The 12,811-nt window shown below is 45.3% G+C and overlaps 1 protein-coding gene across 3 annotated transcripts in view; it reads left to right on the top strand.

Annotated features, from left to right (window-relative positions):
• Positions 1-12,811, top strand: part of TRIO (trio Rho guanine nucleotide exchange factor) — a 433,666-nt gene that overhangs the window by 146,818 nt on the left and 274,037 nt on the right. For all 3 annotated transcript variants that reach the window (XM_054017964.1, XM_054017965.1, XM_054017966.1), the window contains exons 3-4: positions 4,346-4,460; positions 12,151-12,343. In XM_054017964.1, the coding sequence (XP_053873939.1) occupies positions 4,346-4,460; positions 12,151-12,343 (308 nt within the window). The remainder of the gene's footprint in view (positions 1-4,345; positions 4,461-12,150; positions 12,344-12,811) is intronic.

The raw sequence follows: 12,811 nt of genomic DNA, 5'->3' as shown, positions 1-12,811 counted from the left end.
CGGGAATGGAACCCAAACTGCTGAGGAATATGCTGACGAGTCTCGCCAGCATGTCACGTTTGGCAGTCGAGTTATTCCTTAAGATCCAAAGTGACAGTGAGGACTTGGACGATGATATCAACTCGTGTAATGCATACGACATGAGATTGCTTGTGGCATTCACGGACATGCTCACCACCATGGAATGGCACTTTGGGATCGGGGAAACAAGCATGGCGTGGTGGGATCACATCGTCATGTAAGTCTGGGATGACGAGCAGTGGCTGTAGAACTTTCGGATTAGAAAAGCCACTTTCATGGGACTATGTGAGGAGCTCGCCCCCACTCTGTGGTGCAAGGACATGAGATTGAGAGCTGCTCTGCTGGTGGAGAAGCGGGTGGCTATTGCAATCTGGAAGCTGGCAACTCCAGACAGCTACCAATCGGTCGCTAACCAGTTTGGAGTGGGGAAGTTGACCACTGGAATCATGTTGATGCAAGTTTGCAGGGCCATTAATCGCATCCTGCTCAGAAGAACCGTGACTCTGGGTAACGTACGTGACATTGTGGCTGGCTTTGCACAAATGGGTTTCCCTAACTGTGGAGGGGTGACAGATGGGACGCATATTCCTATTCTGGCACCACCCCACCTAGCATCCGAGTACGTTAATCAGAAGGGGTATTTCTCTGTAGTTCTCCAGGCTCTTGTGTATCACCGTGGGCATTTCATTGACGTTAAAACAGGCTGGCCTGGAAAGGTGCATGACGCCCACATCTTTCGGAACACTGGCCTGTACAGGAAGTTGCAAGCCGGGACTTTTTTCCCAGACCGGAAGATCACAGTAGGGGAACTCGAAATGCCCATTGTGATCCTTGGAGACCCCGCTTACCCTTTAATGCTGTGGCTCATGCAACCCTACACAGGGAGCCTTGATAGCAGCAAGGAGTGGTTCAACAACAGGCTGAACCGGTGCAGAATGACTGTGGAGTGTGCTTTTGGCCATTTAAAGGGTCGCTGGCACTCTCTGTATGGAAAGCTGGACCTGGCCGATAACAGCATCCCTGTGGTTATATCCGCATGCTGTACCCTCCATAACATTTGTGAAGCGAAGGGTGAAAGATTCACTCAGGCATGGAACTCGGAGGTTCAACACCTGGAGGCTGAATTTGAACAGTCAGAGAGCAGGGCTATTAGAGGGGGGCCCAGCATGGGGCTGCAAGGATTAGGGATGCTTTGAGGGAGCAATTTGAGGCTGAAAGCCACCAGTAATGTCTGGTGCCCTGCACAGGAGTGAAATGCAGTGGTTCCAATGTTAGTTGGAATCTGTGTTTACTACGTATGATACACTGACTTACAGTGCCTGTTGCTTTCCTGGGCTAAGGTCTCTTTTATTTTATGCAATAATAAAGAATGTTTTCGAAGCAAAAAAATAAATTTTTTGAAAATAAAATGCATTTATTGAAAAGAAACACAACTGCTTGGGAAACAGAAAGGGCAAGGAGGTGGGATTGGGAACGGTTCAATCACAGATTTGCGTATGTCCTGTTATCATACCCAGCCTTCCTGTCTGGAGTGCTGGGCAATGAGTGCTGCACTTCAGGATGGCACTACTGCATGGTGATGGGGTTGAGTGCAGTGGGAAAGGGTCGTAGTTTTCAGGGCTAGGTGGTGAAGCTACAAGTGTTGAAGGCAGCTGGTGGCGATAAGAACCCGGATGTTGGGGAAAGTGGGTTGGAGGTGACATGGGGGCACAAGGGAAAGAGTTTTGGGACAAGGACTGCAGGGGGTGTGTGGGCGTGATAGTGCTCTGCCCGCATGGCTACGAGCGCCTGGATCGAGTCCGCTTGGCACTCCATGATGCTTATCAGCCATTCCGTGCTTTGGTGCCAGCGATCCGCATTCTGCTGGCGGACCTTCCTTTCACTCTCCCACCACTCCTGCACTTTTTGATTTTCATGCAGCATGTCCTCTTTGCTTCTACTTGGCCTCCTCCTGATTCTTTGCAGCCTCTCAGCCGGTGATAACATGGATGGCTAAAATCTCAAGGTTGCATCCGTAAAGGCAAAATGCAACACTTTACAGAGGCAGCATTGTTCACATCAGACAGAGCAATGATTCCCCCGTACTTAAGGAGAGCAAGCACAGTCTACACAATAGCATAATTTGCCCGTCTCAAAGCAAGCGCACACAACCCACTGGAGCCCCAAAATGGTGAGTAAGCACAGGGTCAAGGGGGATTCATGGCTGTACTGTCGTCTGGGTTTCTGTGCCTTGGGGAGACCCAATAACTGCAGGGGGCCGCTATACTGAACAGTGTCCCCACATTTTCCACAGGCGTTCGTCCTGGAAGATATCTTGATGCTGAGGGTGACCTGGGAAGCAAGGGGAGGGTCTTCTACTACAATGCAGCTTCTGCCCTGGCCCATATACAGCTTGCCTGTGTGAGCAATGGTCCCCCCGCCCTTCACGGCACAGTGGCGCGGACATGTTAGCCTGACTGGGACAAGGACCACAGTGGCTATCCCACGAAACCTGCGCAAGCTCATTGCTCAAGTTCTGGCTGAGACCTTTGAAGAGGTCACTGAGGCCGATTACCGCGATGTGAGAGAGCACATCAACGCCCTATTCTACATCTAGGCATGCATGCAGCCCCAGCCCTCCTCGCCCCAAGAGCCCGCACTGAATAACTTTCTTCCCAAAATAAAAGCCACTTACCGGGAACCTCCTCTGGTGTTTGTCCTTCCCCAAGCACAGGCCGCTGCGACTAGCTACCTTCCTCCTGGCTTGAGAACAGCTCCTGGCTGCATGCATCTAGAGATGCCGGGGTGTTTTCCTCCTCCTCAGCACCCTTGCTCCCGCTTTGCTCCTTCTCCTCCTCCTGCCTTGTTGGACTGGGCTCTGAAGTGTCCATGGTGGTCCTCGGAGTGGAGGGGGGATCACTGCCAAGTATCACGTCCAACCCTTTGTAGAAATGGCAGGTCGTGGGGGCAGCACTGGAGCGGCAGGATGACCTGGTGCATGGAGGCATGGTCACCTGGAAAGATTCGCTGAGAGTACTCCACGCCTGGCTGAGAAAACAGGAAGGGAATTTTCAAAATTCCCAGAGAATTTAAAGGGCGGGTCTGACGGTTGGTCACCTCAGGGCAGGGCAGTGGAGTTCAAACTGATGACCAGACTGGCTAGTACAGGCATTGTGGGACACTTCTGGAGACCGGTCAGAGCGCATTAACAGATCAGGGCATCCACACTGGCTCCGCGGTGCTCCAGCGGGGGCACATCACACATTAATTCCGCTCACCAAAGGTGGAATACCAGGAGCGCTTTAGCCGCGGAGTCAGAGTGCTCTACGTGCCTTTTCAGTGTGGATGGGTTGTGAGTTAGAGTGCACTGGGCTGCTTTAATGCGCTCTAACTCGCAAGTGTAGCCATGCCCTAAGTATCAGGTATTCTATTACAGATTTAAAAGTCACTATCATTGAACAAAAAAACTTCAGAAACAGACTTCAAAGAGAAACAGCAGAACTAAAATTCATTTGCAAATTCAACACCATTAATCTGGGCTTGAATAGGGACTGGGAGTGGCTGGCTCACTACAGAAGCAGCTTTTCCTCTCCTGGAATTGACACCTCCTCATCTATTATTGGGAGTGGACTACATCCACCCTGATCGAATTGGCCCTGTCAACACTGGTTCTCCACTTGTGAAGTAACTCCCTGCTCTCCATGTGTCTGTATATAATGCCTGCATCTGTAACTTTCACTCTATGCATCCGAAGAAGTGAGGTTTTTACTCACGAAAGCTTATGTCCAAATAAATCTGTTAGTCTTTAAGGTGCCACCAGACTCCTTGTTGTTCATGCCCTAAGTGTGTCTTTTGGGAAATTTTTAAACTGGTTTTTGGCTTTAGAAGAATCAGTTACACAAAGCCAGCTATCTTAAATTCTCTGAGAAGCACACATTAGGTGCTGATAACCTCCCCTCCCCCCATAAGTAAATACACCAAGCTGTGAGCATTAGGTAAGGTTGTGTGGATGACTCCCTGACATTCACATCCTGTGAGCTGCCAGGGGATCAGGCATATCATTGGCTTGCAGTGATGAAAATAGAGGAGCATGGTGTTGGTCGTCCTGACCCCAACAATTTGTTATTTAATTAAAATGGTCTTTTGACCCACAGCCTTGGGTGGTTCTGTTTAGTAAATTTTAAATCACATTTTCTTTCCAAGTGGACATGCACACCTATTAGAAAGAGGCCTTGGTTCTTTTCTAAGTGCAGTCTGATTGTAAACTCTCCAAGGCAGGGACTCTTGTTGGTTTGTTGTGTTGTATAATATGCTTTTGGCACTTATCACAAATCTTGTTTTTCAGGTGGCAGAGATAAACGTGGAGGCCCCATTCTAACATTTCCAGCTCGCAGCAATCATGATAGAATACGACAAGAGGACCTTAGGAGACTAATATCATACCTAGCTTGTATCCCTAGGTAAGAACCGATCACATTACACTGTTGGTTAGTGTTGCAGCATCTTTCCCAGTTATGAAATGAAATGGGTTAAGGAGCAATGCAAGTTCACGCCCCTCACTGTTTTTAAGGTCATGGCTACACTTGCAGATGTAGAGTGCTGTGAGTTAAACCAGCCCTTGGAGACCGCAGTAAGCTGCAGTGTGTCCACACTGTCAGATTCAAGCGCACTGGTGTGGCCACATTACAAATGGTGGGGGGGGGGGAGGGGGGAGTGTGACAGCGAATGTGTTGTGTGCATGTGGGGGGAGAAAGAGTGGTTTTTTTGGGTGCTGAGAGCATGTCAGCATGCTGTCTTGTAAGTTCAGACAGCAGCAGACCCCCCCCTCCCCCCACCTGCCTCTCTCTCTCTCTCTCACACACACAGAGCATTCCACAGTAATGGTTTGCTTTGTCCCGGAGCAGATAAGCATGCCGGCTGTCAGAAACGGAGCTTTGAAAGGGGATATCCGCATTCCTGCAGCGATTCCAAAACAATGACAAGAGTGGCCACTTGACTTAAGGGGATTATGGGACGTTTCCGGAGGCCGATCAGAGCGCAGTAATGCAACACCTCATTCACACATTTCAGCCGAGGCGCCCCAAGCGTTATGCTTCTCGTGGAGGTGGATTACCAGGAGTGCTCCAGCTGCAGAGTCCAGGCGCTCTAAGTGCCTTGCCAGTGTGGACGGGTCATGAGTTAGGGCACCCGGGTCTGCTTTAATGCGCTCTAACTCGCAAGTGTAGCCATGCCCTAAGCTGCTTAGAAAAAGACTTAACAGCAAATTGGGCTGCCTGTGGAATGTGGATTGCTGGCAGACTGGCTGCTGCATGTCAGCTGGGTGTAGGCAGTGGTCTAGATCAGTGGTTCCCAAACTTTAACAGCCTGCGAACCCCTTTCACTAAATTGTGACATCTCGTGAACCCCCTCCTAAAAATGAATATTTCCAGGGATTTAAGTTTAAATTTCCTCAGTGTGATGGATTCGCTTGCTTTGGTCTGCATAGCTCTTGGAAATCTGGAACTACTGGAGAAAGATAAAGTCTCAGGTCTGGTTCGGCATCAAATCTGTTTCTGTATTTGGTTTTCAGATGTGCATACGAGGAAAATGCTTTCTCACATAAGTATGTTGTTGAAAATGGTAACAAAACTGCAGCAGCTTTTTCTGCCAGAAAGGGGTACTCGTTTCTTAAACTCAGCCAAAAGTTGATCAATGATAGATTTCTGAAACTCCTTTTCAGTTCGTAATCACAGGAGATCTCAATCAATTTCTCTTTTTCCTTGGTGTTTAATATCTGTGTTGAGAAAGTGGTATCATCAAAAGGGTTGCGAATTTAGTCATTATTGCCTGACATAGCTGGAAAGTATTCCCTGAAAGTTGTGCAAAGTCCTTTTAGGTGTGCAATTATATTGGTTTTAGTGCACTGATCCAACTGAAGTTTATGTTCTGCCAGGAAGTCATGAAGCTTACTGAAACACTCAGTTTGATTGTTTTCCAAACAACTTTCCCAGAACTGCAACTTCTTTATCAGGGATTCAACTCACTCTTGCACATTGAAAACTGTTATATTGAGGCCTTGAAGAGATAAATTTAGGTCATTAATTCTTGAGAAAATATCTGCTAAATAAGCTAGGCTCTGGAGACAGACATTATTTTCCATACAGCTGGCAAGGTGGAAAGGGTGGCTGTTAAAAAAACAAACAAACTAGGATTTCCGTTCTAACCTCAAACAAGCACACAAGGATTTTACCCCTTGAAAGCCATCTAACTTCAGTATGGGTCAACACACAGTCATGTATACTACCCATTTCTTCACAAAGTACGTGAAATATTCTGGAATTTGTTGGCCATGTTTTTATGAAATTCACCATTTTCACTGCATTGTCCAGCACTTCCTTCAGTCCCTCTGGCATGCATTTTGTTGCAAGGGCTTGTCTATGGATGCTGCAATGAGTCCAAGAGACTTTTGATGCAACCTTTTTTGTTCGAGCTACAAATCCAGTATACTTCCCCGTCATTGATGTGGCCCCATCGGTGCAAATGCCTAGGCAACGAGACCAATCTATTTCCTTTTCTTGAAAATATGCATTAGTCAGATTGAAGATATCTTCTCCAGTTGTACGTTCTTCCAGTGGTCGGCAAAACAACAAGTCTTCTTCAACCAGACTTTCATTCACATAACGTACAAACAGTAGCAAAATAGCTAGATTAGCTACATCAGTTGATTCATCCAACTGTATAGCATAATATGGACTATTTTTCACTCTGTGTACAATTGTGGTCTCTACATTATTTGACATGTCATTAATTTTTTTGTGACAATGTATTATTGGGCAAAGGTACCATGTCAATCCTTTTTGCAGCCTTTTCTCCGAGCATGCAATGAACTACGTCTTTTATACATGGACCAATCAAGCTCTCTGCTATGGTATGGGCTTCTGATGCTTTTGCTACTTGGTAGCTCATGCGGTATGATGCTTCAAGTGGATTTTCATTATCAGTACTTGCTTTGGATATAAAACTGGTAATGTCACTTTTCTTCTCCGCTAATTTTCGCTTGAAAAAATCAACAGGCTTGTCGAGTTGTGCAGGATGCCTAGTTTCTAAATGGCGCCGAAGTAGAGAAGGTTTGAGGCTGCTGTTTGCTAGAACATCACCACAAATCACACACAGTTGTTTTGGATGTTCCTGATCACCAATGCATGTAAAGCCATATTTTATATAATCATCGTCCTATTTTCTTTTCTTTTGTAAGTGACTTTCCAGGACCATCATGATCATTAGACTTAGATTTTCCACAGTGTGGACTTGAGGAAACACTAGCCGATTCCAGCGTCTTTACACTTTCCTTTTTCAGCCACTTATCCATTGAACTTGTGTACAAAAGTTCTAATAAAAATAACAGAGAGAGACTGCTAACAACCAACAAACTAGAAACTGAGAAGATTCACTCACTGAAGCAAATCAGCACTCCAGAGAGAAGGACAATTACTGAGACACCTTAACACTACTACACTGGCTACAACGTGCTTCCGGCTGGTTTGGCTCGCAAACAGCTTTTCTTCCGCCGAGGAAGGTGCCCTGGGAGGGACAAATTAGCTTGGACCGCCCCCCACGTTCAGCGTGGCCCCCTGCTGACTGCCCTGGATGCAAACTTCCCCTGCCTGACAAGGACAGGGATCCGAGTTGCCACCTGCACTCCGCATGGAGTGCTGAGGTTTGGGGCTGCTGGCGCCCTCGTTGACGGGAGGGCTGGGGCTGCCGGCTCAAACTGCCCAGCCCCGCTCTCCACGAGGCTCGGGCTGCCGGTTCCCTGGCTGACAGGGGAGGGCTCGGCCTGCCCGCTCAAACTGCCCGGCCCCACTCTCCCTGGGGCTTGGGCTGTCTGCCCTGCAACTGGGTCCCAGCAGAGTCCTCTGGCCGCCATTAATGAAATTTTTCTTGCGAACCCCCTGAAACGTTCTGCGAACCCCACTTTGGGAACCACTGGTCTAGATGGTCATACAAGGGTGCTTGCATTCTGAAATAATGAGAACATCACTCAAAAGACTTGTCAAAAGTAGGAGAAAAAGTTGATTTAAAAATCACGTTAGTACCTAGTGTTGATAGCATTGAACACCTCGGCCGCCTCCTTGGGTTGACCATGATCTGTTAAAAGAACAGGAGATTAAGGTGCCACAAGTACTCCTGTTCTTTTTGCGGATACAGACTAACACGGCTGCTACTCTGAAACCTGTCATGATCTGTTAACACATGTTAGTGGTATTGAAGTCTACCGTAGTTCCTAACAGGTCTTGAACTAGCACAGTTACAATTAATTGACTAACTAAACTTGTTGATACAAGGCCTAAGAAGAAAGCAATATGTAAAACTATAAAGAATACCTGTTTGAATAATAATGTAGTATACCATGGTAACTTGGACATCTTATATGCTCTGAAACACAACGAAAAACACCTTAAAAAATACACAAATTGGAGCTGGTATTAAAGAAAAGTATCTGCCCCAACCTCTGCTTCAGCTGAGCTATTCTTGGTGCAGGACAGAGTGGGGACAGAGCTGACTACTGTATGCCCTTTATTCTGGGTCCAGCTAAGGCCTGCCAACTCTGGTGTGAGTTAAATTAGCCCGAAGGCTGCTTTCATCACCTCAGCAGTCTGACCTGAAGGAGTGGTTCTAATAGCTGAGACTAGCTGGAAGGCAGCAGTACAAAGCCACAAGACCTTCTCTCTGGCAAGGCCTCCTATGGCGGGGGTTCCAAGAAGGAATTGAGAAATAGTTTCTACATCCAGGGAAGTCTCGTTAAACTAGTGTTACCCCTGATGGCTGAACTGTCTGGCTGTACAGCACTTTTAAACTGCCAAAGTGGTAAAAAGGAGCTCTGTCTTACGGATAGTAAGGGCTGGCTTATACACAAACTGAAAACAGACCCCCAAAAAGTGTGCATTAAAACTGATTTCTTTTGTTTTGGCACAAGTTTGTGTAAACAAGCCACTGTAACTTATGATATGGTAGGGGGCTAAACAATCCTCCAACGCATGCTTTCCTAATGTCACCTGAGTCTTTTGGCAGAATCCCTGTATTATGTGACTCTTACCTATTTCTGACTGGCTGTTCCTTGTCTGTTACACAATATTTTTTGAATTTGAGGTAGTTCACATGCTTTGCTATTGGTGTGTTTTAAGTGGTTTACACAATGGCAGGAGGTTCTGGGAACCGAATAGGTGTGCCAAAGCTACTAGCTTTAACGGACAAGAGATTTCACCCTCTGTCTGAATTATCTCAAGGGAATAGAAAGGTGTTGGAGGCTTGTATTCATGAATGTGTTCAGGGCTGGAAACGGCTGCCGGTGCTACACCTGAGTTGGGCTCCAAGTGAGCAGAAGCGATCTGTTATCTTTGCCCCACCACCTGTCCCTTCCCAAAACAAGTCGTGAGGAAAGCCATAGACTCTCCGCAGGATTTGATAGGGAAGGGGCAAAGTGGTACTGGCTAGAGTTCCGAGGGAGTAAGCTGAAGCAGAAGGTAGCTATTGCAGCCCCTAAGTAGAAGGACCATTAAGGTGCGAAACGGAAGATTTTGTTGGAGAGGAAGGTCCGTTTTAGAGCCTTGGATCCATTGTCAGTTAATGTCAGGGGGGCTCCCCTAGCCCTTGTAGCTGGGAGCAATGCCTTTCCTATTCAGGGTGGAGGAGAAGGAGGAACAAGTGCAAAATAGAGAAGCAGTGACCTCCCCTGTTCCCTCTGTGTACTTACAGCAGCAAGTGAAAGGCCTCTGTGCTAGGATATATCTATTAAAATGGGTAACAATAGCAGTGCTTCAGGTATAAGCAGATCTCTGGCTAAGCCTGGGCGGTATTGTCTTCTCTTAGCTATCACCCCAGTTAAAGTCCAACTGCAGCACGGTTTTATCTTTTTCTGAGTAGACCACTGCCAGGGAACAACTACTGGGTTAAGGCTTAGTTTTCAAAAATGAATCAGGAGCACAAGTTCCGTTGAAAGTCATTGGGAGTTGTATTCTCAATTAACTAGATGCTTTTGAAAATCTTGTCATAAATTCACTCTTTGAGAGTTCCACTACAGCAATTTTTATGTTGCTTTTGTTCAGGGCTAATAAATATGGATACATTTGTGTCTAATTTTTTTTCTCTGAGCAGATTGGTTTCACACCAGCATTCAGTTTGATTGTTCTTTAGAAAACTTAAGTTGAGAGAAAATATGATGTGAAATTAATAAACCTAAAGGTGATCTGAGCCGTAGCCTTATTTTAATGCTTTTACATTTTAAAAATGTAAAAGGTAAGGATTAAATCAAGCTGCTGCTTTGCTGTACGAAAATTGATGAGCAAATTCTCTAGAATGTAGTTAGTTGAGTCACAAACAAACATATTTTAAAATACTTGACCTTTTTTGACCCAACTCTGAATAAATTATTTTTTAGGGCTCGATGTTTCAAATCTTGCTCATTCAAGTGGTCCAAATTCACTCACGTAGTCTCATTGATTTGGTGATGTGCTTTCAAAGTTTGCTGCAGTTTCTTTGCAGACTAAAAATAAGAGCACGTAACTATTGCACATAGAGCTAGGTGAATAATGGATTTTCCTGGTTCGCTGGCAGTTCTAAAACAATAACAATAATAATAATAAATAATAAAAAATTTGACCCAAACTGAATCCAAAAATTGCAGAAAATGTCAGTGAATCAAAAAATTAGAGTACGGGGAAGCATTTAAATGAAAATATTTGTTTGGCCTGAAATGGATTTTTATTCTGACATCTGTAAAGGGCTAGAGTCACAAATAGGCATTTGGGGGTGGAGGTCGTAGCACCCTCCTTACAACTTCTAGACCACTGGCTTTGGGAGACCCAGCTACCAGCCTATAGAGGCTCTCTGGCCAAATGACTATGGTCATTATGACAATGAGTTTGTCATTTGGCCATTGGATGACTCCGTATACGGGGAGGAATGAGGTGCCTGGCCAGAGTGGGATGGCCCAGATGGGTTGGGGGAGGGATGGGCCCTGGGCTTCCAGTACCCTGATTTCCAGTAACATAGTCCCATAGAGCGCCCATTTGATGCTGCTGGCGGAAGAAACTCTGTAGTGCCAGAACCCCTCACCCCAAGATCGTCATTAATGACAACACGGTGCTTGTAGTGGAAATCAGCATTTTCCAGTGCCATAGAGTGTAGGGCTGCTTTCTGCTCAGCCAGTAAAACTGAGCTCACGTTTTACCAATGGGTAGACTTCACTTTTTTCCTCAGCAGCCTGGAAAACTTTTTCATCAGCTATTTTTAGATTATACTTAACTTTTAGGTTGGTCAGTCTGGATTATTTGACCTTGGGACCACAGCACTGCTAATGTTTAACACTGGACACATCTTTCATAGATACCTATTTAACTGTCTTCATGCATTTTTGTTTGAGACTCATCCAGTTAATTTGCATAGCAAAGTTTGTTAGAGTACCCCCACTCTCCAGACACGAAGAGGTATGTCATTGATGTGCAGAAGGGATAAAAAAATCAGGTATTAATTAATGCATTTTGCTGCTAAAATGGACTCTCTCTCCTTCCATGGGGTACAGCGTAAGAGAATAAAATATAGGTATACAAAATGAATGATACTAGTACAGCATTGAAAAACAGCTTGTGAATATGGTTGCTGCTCTGCCGATTCACAACAAGGCTGAAAAATGATAACTACATAGAGAGCCTGGAAATGAAATACTAATCTTGCCTAAGAGCAAGTTTTGTGCTTCCTTTACCAGGGTGTAGTTCTAGACCTGGTTAGTACATCTGATTGTAAGCATTTAGGCCAAATCCTGCTCCGGTTACACAGGTAACTGAATTACCAAGTTTCAGAGTAGCAGCCGTGTTAGTCTGTATCCGCAAAAAGAAGAACAGGAGTACTTGTGGCACCTTAGAGACTAACAAATTTATTAGAGCATAAGCTTTCGTGGACTACAGCCCACTTCATATGCATCCGAAGAAGTGGGCTGTAGTCCACGAAAGCTTATGCTCTAATAAATTTGTTAGTCTCTAAGGTGCCACAAGTACTCCTGTTCTTCTTTTTGTGAATTACCAAGAATTGTGATGGAACAAGAGATGCCTAATTTGGCCTTTAACTTGTAATAGTGCATATTAACATTTTCTTTTCTTTTCTTTCTCCCCCCAGTGAAGAAGTTTGTAAACGAGGATTCACAGTGATTGTAGACATGCGTGGATCTAAATGGGACTCTATTAAGCCTCTGCTGAAGATTTTACAGGAATCCTTTCCCTGTTGTATTCATGTTGCACTGATAATCAAGCCGGACAACTTCTGGCAAAAACAGAGGACTAACTTCGGCAGCTCTAAGTTTGAATTTGAGGTAATAGCAAGATAGAAAAATGTAGGCTTACTGCTTAGTTCATGGGGAGTTTTGGTCCAACTAGCTCTGTTTTTTATTAAAAATAGTTGAGCTGAACCTTGGCGTTTGGATGGGTGGAGAGCTAAATCAAGCTGCAGGACTGCAAAAAGTGTGGGTCTATTTTTAGTCTCATGTTAAAGGAATCTCTGTTAAATTCATGAAAAAGATCTTGGCCTCTTCCTATGAAGGGAAGAGATTTTTCCACTTAGCCAAGGTAGTGGTAACTGTTAATACCAGTATGACATGCAAAGGAAAGCTGCCACCCAGCCTGTGGTCTTGTCCTCCCACTCTGCAATGGGTACTTCAAAACTTTAACCAAAACAGTCGCCAAAAGGAGTGTAGCTGTTTCTCATGAAGCATGATGAGATGATAAATGTAAACATGAGACATGAGTTAGCTATAAAAACCCATTGTGAACAAGAGATTGGG

Source organism: Malaclemys terrapin, chromosome 2, assembly GCF_027887155.1.
Source record: "Malaclemys terrapin pileata isolate rMalTer1 chromosome 2, rMalTer1.hap1, whole genome shotgun sequence".
NCBI lineage: Eukaryota > Metazoa > Chordata > Testudines > Emydidae > Malaclemys > Malaclemys terrapin.
This window is presented reverse-complemented; position numbering and strand designations above follow the sequence as displayed.